The sequence below is a fragment of the Oncorhynchus mykiss genome, chromosome 1, assembly GCF_057628025.1.
Source record: "Oncorhynchus mykiss isolate SJ-2025 chromosome 1, ASM5762802v1, whole genome shotgun sequence".
NCBI classification, from domain to species: Eukaryota; Metazoa; Chordata; class Actinopteri; order Salmoniformes; family Salmonidae; genus Oncorhynchus; species Oncorhynchus mykiss.
Window position 1 is genome coordinate 64,854,574 of NC_143022.1, and position 9,125 is coordinate 64,863,698.

Here is a 9,125-nt window from a genome sequence, read left to right on the forward strand (position 1 = left end):
AAAAATATCTCATTGTCATGGATGTACATGATAAACAGAAGCCCTGGCTAAAATACTAAGACAGTATAGTGTTCATTTTTGTTCAACTTTCATTTAAATAAAAATATTTTCTAGCCAGGGCTTCTGTTTATCATGAATGTCAATTAGATTATTATTATTTTTTTATTTTTTTTAACCATTTGTTTCAGGAGGCACAGTAAACCTCACGAGGACATCATGGGCATCCAGGGCAGACACCCAGACCAGGTCCTGGGCAGCTCTGGTCTGGCTCAGGGCAAGAGCTTCCTCCTCAACAAGTTCTCCTCCCTCAACCAGAGGGTGAAGAAGTCCAACGTCAACATGGGCTCCTTCAAGGGGAGACTGGGAAACACCTTCTCCACCAAGCCGGACGTGAAGGTGAACTTTCTGAAACCCACCATGGGGGTCACCCTCTGGAAGTCTGATAGCAGCTTGGAGACGTCGGACGGGGCCAACATCGGCCCGGCTCTGAAGGACCTCTGTGACAACCACTCAGAGATGTCATCAGACTCGGACTCCTACAACTCGGACGAACAACTGCGCTCCAGCTCCTTGGAGAATGTGGACTACGTGCTGCCCAGCTGCGGCATCGTGGCGTCGGCTCCGCGACTAGGCAGTCGAGGCAGCGTGGAGCTCAACATCCGGGTCACTGGCTGCGACAGTAACAGTAAGCCGGAGGCTCTGGCTCTAGCCAGTCCTGAAGACCAGTCCCCCGGGGTTACCTCGGAGGCTGAGGAGGCCATCCTGATAGACTTTGGAACTCCAATTGATGCCTATTGCCACCAATTCATCCAAGACGCGCAGACCAAACCTGTGGAGGTGTTTGGGGAGCAGGTGGCTTGTAGCCTTCCCACACAGAACCCACAAGTCCCTCCACATGCTAAAGGCCCCCTGGCCCCAGACGGACACCCAGGTTCAGATCAGCAGGAGGAGGAGCTCCAGCTCCCTCCCAGGCCGTCCCAGCTAGATGTTGCCTCCGGCCCCAATCTCCTGACCGTCCAGAAGCCCATCTCTGCAGCTTCCGGCAGCTCCCAGAGGAGCCTGGGCTCTCACATGGAGGGCAGCCTGGGCCCCTCACCCGCCGACAGCAACGGCAGTCGCGTGGTCTCCCCCTTTGCCAAGATCAAGAGCTCCATGGTGCAGGTGGCCAGCCTGACCCAAGCTGGACTCACCCAAGGCATCAACTTTGCTGTGGCGAAGGTGCAGAAGAGCCCAGAGCCAGAAATGGCCACTCTAAACGAGACCCAAGAGAACGAGCTGAAGGCAATGTTTACACAGTGCCAGACCAGGATCATACAGATCTAGCACTTCCCAAGTTGTAGCCTCTAAGCAGGTTTTTGTACAGTTTCTATGTGACTTCCAGTACAGTAGCGTAAGCTGACTCGGCTAAGAACCCCACTCTTCAATTTCCTCTATAGTTGACATGACCATGTTTACAGCCAGTGTTGTGTAGTGTGTGTATAATACTCCAGCTCTATATGACAGAGTCCTTAATCCTGTTGCATTTCCTTTCGAGAGATTTTCCAGATATATTTGCATGTCAGGCTATTGGTAATAACAAAGGCAGGTAATACCCAGTGTATGTTGAGAGGCAAGCTCTGGATTTATCATTTTGGTGATCCCATATGTGCAGTGCACCAATTTGGCATTTGTGATAATAGGCCTAGTTTATATCTCTGTTACCAAAATAAGTTTTTGACAATTTTTCTCAGAATTTTCAAAGGGCAGCTCCATGTTAGATAGTCCCCTAATAAGAAAACAAACTGCTTGTAGAATCAGTGTTGCCGAGTTTTTCCCTACCGATATTGGAAATGTACCAAGGTAGGACTTAATCAAGGTACAAGAACTCCGGTTAGAGTATACTGTTTTGATATGTAAATATTGTACTGTATGTACAGTGCCTATCATACATATTTATCCCCGTTGGATTTCTTCACATTTTGTTACACACGTGGGATTAAAATGGATTTAATTGTATTTTTTTTTGTCAACGATCTACACAAAATACTTTGTCAAAGATTTCCATTGAGATTAATGTAAAATATAGCACTAATGTATCTTGATTTGATAAGTACTCACACTACAGCTGTGTCTTGGGTAAGTCTCTAAGAGCTTTGCCCACCTGGATTGTGCAATATTTGCCCATTTAAAAAAAATATATATTTTCAAAAATCTTCAAATTTCAAGTCTTGCTATAGATTTTCAAGCAGATTGAAGTCAAACTGTAACTTGGCCACCCAGGAACATTCATTGTCTTCTTGTTAAGCAACTCCAGTGTAGATTTGGCCTTGTTGTAGGTGATTGTTCAGCTGAAATGTGAATTCCTCTCCCAGTGTCTGGTGTAAAGCAGGCTGAACTAGGTTTTCCTCTAGGATTTCGCATGTGCTGAGCTCAATCCCGTTTATTTTTATCCTGAAAAACTCAGTCTTTGCCGATGTCAAGCATACCCATATCATGATGCAGCCACCACCATGCTTGAAAATAAGGAGGCAGTTACAGTGATGTGGTGTTGATTTTGCCCCAAACATAAGGCTTTGCATTTAGGTCAAAAAGTGTGTACCTTTTGCTGTGTTTGTTTTTTTGCAGTATTACTTTAGTGCCTTATTGCTTACAGAATGTATGTTTTGGAATATTTGTAATATTCATTTCAGTCATTTAGGTCGTTATTGTGAAGTCACTACAATGTTATTAATCCATCCGTTTCCTCACATCACAACAATTCTGAAGCTGTTTTAAAATCACCAATGGCCCCATGGTGACATCCCCTGAGCAGTTTCCCTCATGTCCTGCAGCTCAGTTCAGAAGGGTGACTGTATATTTTATGTGTTTGGGTGGTTTAATACACCATCCACAGCATCAGTATTAACTTGACCATGCTTAGAGAGATATTCAATGTCTGATTTGTTATTGTTACCCATGTACCAATCACGGCCCTTCTTTATGGGGCTTTCTCCCTGTTCTTTTGTAGTTCAATCTGTGCTTGAAATCCAATACTTGACTGACAGACCTTGTATGTACTGTATGGGGGACAGAGGAAGGTGTAGTCACACAAAAATCATGACATCCCCTATTATTTCACACAGTAATGTCCATGTAACTTATTGTGATTTGTTAAGCGAAATGTTACTCCTGAACTAATTTAGGCTTCGCTAAACAAAGGGGGTGAATACTTATGCAACAGTTATATTTTAGTTATTACATTTGTATTCATTTGTTTAAAAAAAAAGTTATTTATTTATTTTCACTTTGACATTATGGAGTCTTTTGTATAGGTCAGGGATGGGCATCTCCAATCCTCAATCAGGCCCCTGAGGACTGGAGTTCCCCCATGCATGGTGTAGATCAATGACAAAAAGATAACAATTAAATATTTTTCAATCCAACTTTCCAACGCAACAAAACGTGAAGAAATCCAAGGGAGTGAATACTTAAATATATTTGTTCCATGTGTAGAACCTTTCTATTGACCAACATATATTGATGGACATAGCACTATAGTAGCAGTCAAAAGTTTGGACACACCTGCTCATTCAAGGGTTTTTCCTTTATTTTTATTATTTTCTACATTGTAGAATAATAGTGAAGATGTCAAAACTATGAAATAACACACATGGAATCATGTAGTAACCAAAAAGGTGTTAAACAAATGAAAATATATTTTAGATTTTTCAAAGGAGCTCTTTGCCTTGATGACAGCTTTGCACACTCTTGGCATTCTCTCAACCAGCTTCACATGGAATGCTTTTCCAACAGTCTTGAAGGAGTTCCCACATATGCTGAGTACTTGTTGGCTGCTTTTCCTTCACTCTGTGGTCCAACTCATCCCAAACCATCTCAATTGGGTTGAGGTCAGGTCATCTGATGCAGCCACTCCATCACTCCTTCGTCAAATAGCCCTTACACCACCTGGATGTGTGTTGGGTCATTGTCCTGTTGAAAAACAAATGATAGTCCCACTAAGCGCAAACCAGATGGGATGCTGTGGTAACCATGCTGGTTAAGTGTGCCTTGAATTCTAAATAAATCAGTGTCACCAGCAAAGCACCCATGCTTCAGGGTGGGAACCACACATGCGGAGATCATCCGTTCACTTATACTGTGCATCACAGACACGGCGGTTAGAACCAAAAATCTCAAATTTGGACTCCTCAGACCAAAAGACAGATTTCCACCGGTCTAATGTCCATTGCTCGTGTTTCTTGGCTCAAACAAGTCTTCTTATTGGTGTCCTTTAGTAGTGGTGGTTTCTCTGCAGCAATTCAACCATGAAGGCCCTATTCAGATGTGAGATGTGTCTGTTGAACACTGTTAAGCATTTATTTGGGCTGCAATTTCTGAGGCTGGTAACTCTAATGAACTTATCCTCTGCACCAGAGGTAACTATGGGTCTTCCTTTCCTGTGGTGGTCCTTGTGAGAGCCAGTTTCATCATAGTGCTTGATGGTTTTTGCGACTGCATTAGAAGTAACTTTCAACGTTCTTGAAATTTTCCGTATTGAAGGACCTTCATGTTTTAACGTAATAATGGACTATTGTTTCTCTTTCCTTATTTGAGCTGTTCTTGCCATAATATGGACTTGGTCTTTTACCAAATAGGTCTTATCTTCTCTATACCACCCTTACCTTGTCAGAACACAAGTGATTGGCTCAAACACATTAAGAAGGAAAGAAATTCCACAAATGAACTTTTAACAAGGCACACCTGTTAATTGAAATGCATTCCAGGTGACTATGGAGCTGGTTGAGAGAATGCAAAGAGTGTGCAAAGCTGTCATCAAGGCAAAGGGTGGCTATTTGAAGAATCTGAAATATGAAATCTATTTTGATTTAACACTTTTTTTTTTCTTTTTTTTGGTTACTGCATGATTCCATATGTGTTGTTTCATATAGTTTCTTCACTATTATTCTGCAATGTAGAAAATAGTAAAAAAAAATAAAGAGAAACCCTTGAATGAGTAGGTGTGTCCAAGCTTTTGACTGGTACAGTTTGGCTTTTGATCATATTGATGTTAGAGTAAGATGCACTGCAACTGAACATTTCCGAAGGGTATTGAGCGCGTTTACTTGAGAATACCCAATATTCACTTTCAACTGACAAAATAATGTTGGTTTGATTCTGTAAGCATTAGTGGATAGAGAGGACTTAATAAAAATTGTACATAAATGAGTGTACCTGATGTCTGAGGGTGCATTAGGTTTATGAAACCCAACGTCTGTCTCATGTTTGACACTGTACAGTAGCATATAGAATAATGCAAAGTGGCACGTCCAAACCTTTATAAAAACACACTTTGTAAATGCTTTATGCACTCCTGAGTCTAAAGCGTGTGCTTTAACAGGAAATGAAAGTGGGAGATTGTGTATAACAGTTATTTATGGCAAATCCACCTTTTTAGAGAGTAGTTTATTCCATCATGTTGCAGCATCATTGGTTTGATCTTGGTACTGTATATGAGATCCTTTTCAGGGTAACGCCATCTTTATCTTGGGATATTCCATCACCCGGCTTATGCTTTTAAATGGTGTTGAATACTCATGGACATGAGCTTTGTGTGTGTGTTTGTGTGGCTCATGTTTGTGTAATAATCTTGCATTGCCAGTCCCATGGGAGACTGGAGATTGTGTAACAATAGATGTGCAGAAAAGCATCCCAGGCACCTGCTGCTGGTATTTTTGTGTGCCCTCTGTAGAAATAGAACTCTAATATCTGTGATGTAAAACTTTTGGAGGGATACAAACTTGCATACATATTGAGTCAATGGAATGGCATTTGACACAGGTACACCGCATAGGCCAGTTTCCTGGACCTAGATTAAGTCTAATACTGGACAAAAAAAAGTGTTTATGAAGATTATCCATTTGATGTGCTTTTTTAGTCCAAGAAGGCCCTACAGAAACATTCCTTATATGTAATGATTATGCCCTGTATCTAATGATTATGTTATGTGTTTAGTATATGCCATCTGGGGCGGCAGGTAGCCTAGCGGTTAGAGCGTTGGGCCATTAACCGAAAGGTTGCTAGATCGAATCCCCGAACTGACAGTCGTTCTGCCCCTGAACAAGGCAGGACGACTGTTCTCCGGTAGGCCATCATTGTAAATGAGAATTTGTTCTTAACTGACTTGCCTAGTTAAATCAAAAATAAATACATGCGACTGTGTTATTAAGGCTTGTGAACCTCATAATATGGGGTGTTGCTGTGAACACATTATGTATGGAAGTTGTACAGAACAGTATCGTAACTCCTGTAACTCCCAATCAAAGGTTGGTGCTCCATCAGGTCTTTCCTGTTGATCCATGGCCTTTTCCCTGTGGTTTATGGGCCAAATCATAAGATCATCTGGGAACCAGATAGTGCAGCGCTACTTTCATTTGGTTAGTGTGATCCATTGGAATGTGTTACTGATTCTTAACCAGTATTCTCCAACCCTATTCCTGAAGAGCTACCCTCCTGTAGGTTTTCGCTCCAACCCCAGTTGTAATTAACCTGATACAGCTCAACAGCTAATTATTAGTCAGGTGTGCTAGATTAGGGTTGGAGTGAACCTACAGGACGGTATCGCTCTAGGAACAGGGTTGGAGAGCCCTGTTTAAACACTGACGACACCCCCTAAAAAAAATATTTTTTTGTTTGTTTTAATGGTCTTTGTTGGATATAAGAAAACGCCAGGAAATGAGCTTCAAGTGATTTTAATTTGAGAAATCTGTTCAAGTATTTCCAAGAATAATAGAGACATGTGATTATAAACAAATGGAAGCAAGATTTGAAATTCTTACATTTTATTCCAATATATCGGTTTGGGCTTCTTGCAGTTAATTTGCAATTATGTTCCGGACCCCCCGACCATCAGCTCAAGAAAACAAATCGGCCCGCGGCTGAATCGAGTTGTCGACCCCTGCCCTAAAGGAATGAATACTTAGTTAGGACCAGCCCCTAACTCATTTCAACCTCTTTATTAAACTCCTCTGGGTGTGGTAGCTTCTACTTGGAGTATCTTCTGTTCTTCCTCAGGCAGGAATATCCCAAGATAAATGGTCACTGTCTCCTTTATAACGTTTGTTTCTGTACTAATCTGTCATTTCATCTGTTCTTCACAGCATTCAGTGGTGTAGCTTGCTCACCCGCTGTATCCCAGAGTCTGGGATGGTTGTACATGTTTCTGTGTAGCCTTTATATAGTGAGTCTGTTGTCTGTCCTGGGAATTGTGGGTGCTGACTCCTCAGTCACCAGACCTGCTGATATTGTCTTGCACTGCCAAAGCTTTAATATGATCGCTGCAATGCAATAGGAATATAATAATGCTTTAAGCAGGGCTATTTGTTGATTTTATTGTATTTAGGAATGCATATACTGGACTGAAGCAACTCGGACCTACTGTAAAAATGAAGTTTCTTTAAAGTGTAAACATTCCTTTTGAGATGGGGTTTTAGTGTTGGTATTGGGTATTTTTCTTTGGCTAGAGTTAGCTAGTCTAGGGGTTAGGGTTAAGTTCAGGAGTTAGATTAAAGGGTTAGGCGGAAGGGTTAGCTAACATGCAAAGTAGCAAGTAGTTGCTAATTAGCTACAATGTTAAAGTTGTCAGTGATGAGATTTGAGCTCGCAACTTTTGGGTTGCTAGATGTTGGCGTTATACGCCCACCCATCTACCCACCAACCTCCCTGTTTTTTGCCTTAAGTAACCATCTGTCTTGTGTAACCATACCAAATGTAACATATCGTACTAAACTGAGAGTCTTGGATCTACGTACAGAATAGTACTAAACGCTCAATGGTTGACTTCACTTACCAGTGTTTCCAAACCCTGGTCCTCGAGCACCCCCAACAGTACACAGTTTTGTTGTAGCCCTTGACAAACACCCCTCATTCAACTCATTGAGGGCTTGATGATTAGTTGACATGTTGAATCAGGTGTGTTTGTCTGGGGTTACAATAAAAATGTGTACTGTTGTGGTTACTCGAGGACCTGGGTTGGGAAACACTCACTTTTATACCAGACATGCTCCAGTAAGGATCCTGCCTAGGTTTGCTAACCTAATCCTGCCCATAGAAAATGTAGTTACATTTATTGTGAGTGATGAAACACAATTGCACAACATCTAAGTACATTTTCCTGCACTGTCCCATGTCTGTGGTTGTACTTCCATCTGTTTAAACTGACTTGTCATGTTTTCATGTTGTACTCTTATTGAATATTAAAATATCCTATTTATTCATATTTCTACTGTTGTCCTTTTCCCTGTGTTCATGAAAAATATACTGTAGCTAGTCTTGAATTTCAGTAAATTGAAGGTATTAACTATTTTACGTCCAACTGTTCTGAATCTGTTTCATGAGTTGAAGCGTGAAAATGTTCACCCAACTGTCGTATTACAGTACCAGTCAAGGGTTTTTCTTTTACTATTTTCTACATTGTAGTAACCAAAAAAGTGTTTACACAAAAATATATATTTGAGATTCTTCAAAGTAGCCACCTTTTTCCTTGATGACCGCTTTGCACTCTTGGCATTTTCTCAACCAGCTTCACCTGGAATAATTTTCCAACATATGCTGAGCACTTGTTGGCTGCTTTTCCTTCACTCTCATCCCAAACCATCTCAATTGGGTTGAGGTCGGGTGATTGAAAAGGCCAGGTCATCTGATGCAGCACTCCACTCTCCTTAGTCAAATAGCTCTTACACGGCCTGGAGGTGTGTTGGGTCATTGTCCTGTTGAAAAACAAATGACAGCATCCCATCTGGTTTGCGCTTAGTGACTGTGGTAACCATGCTGGTTAAGTGTGCTTTGAATTCTAAATAAATCAGTGTCACCAGCAAAGCACCCCCACCTCCATGCTTCAGGGTGGGAACCACACATGCAGAGATCATCCGTTCACCTACGCTGCATCTCAGACACGGCGGTTAGAACCAAAAATCTAATTTGGACTCAGACCAAAAGACAGATTTCTACCAGTCTGTCTATTGCTTGTATTTCTTGGCCCAAACAAGGTTCTTAGTGGTGGTGGTTTCTTGGCGACAATTTGACCATGAAGGCCTGATTTAGTCTCCTCTGAACAGTTGATGTTGAGGTGAGTCCGTTAACATTTATTTGGGCTGCAATTTCTGTAGCTG

General features: G+C 41.6%; 1 protein-coding gene across 1 annotated transcript in view; it reads left to right on the forward strand.

The window, feature by feature from the left end:
- inpp5f (inositol polyphosphate-5-phosphatase F) overlaps positions 1–8,233 on the forward strand; it is a 28,368-nt gene extending 20,135 nt beyond the window's left edge. Inside the window, exon 20 of the mRNA XM_021607193.3 lies at positions 189–8,233. Coding sequence (XP_021462868.3) covers positions 189–1,323 — 1,135 coding nt within the window. The 3' untranslated portion in view covers positions 1,324–8,233. The remainder of the gene's footprint in view (positions 1–188) is intronic.
- The last annotated feature ends 892 nt before the right edge of the window (positions 8,234–9,125 follow it).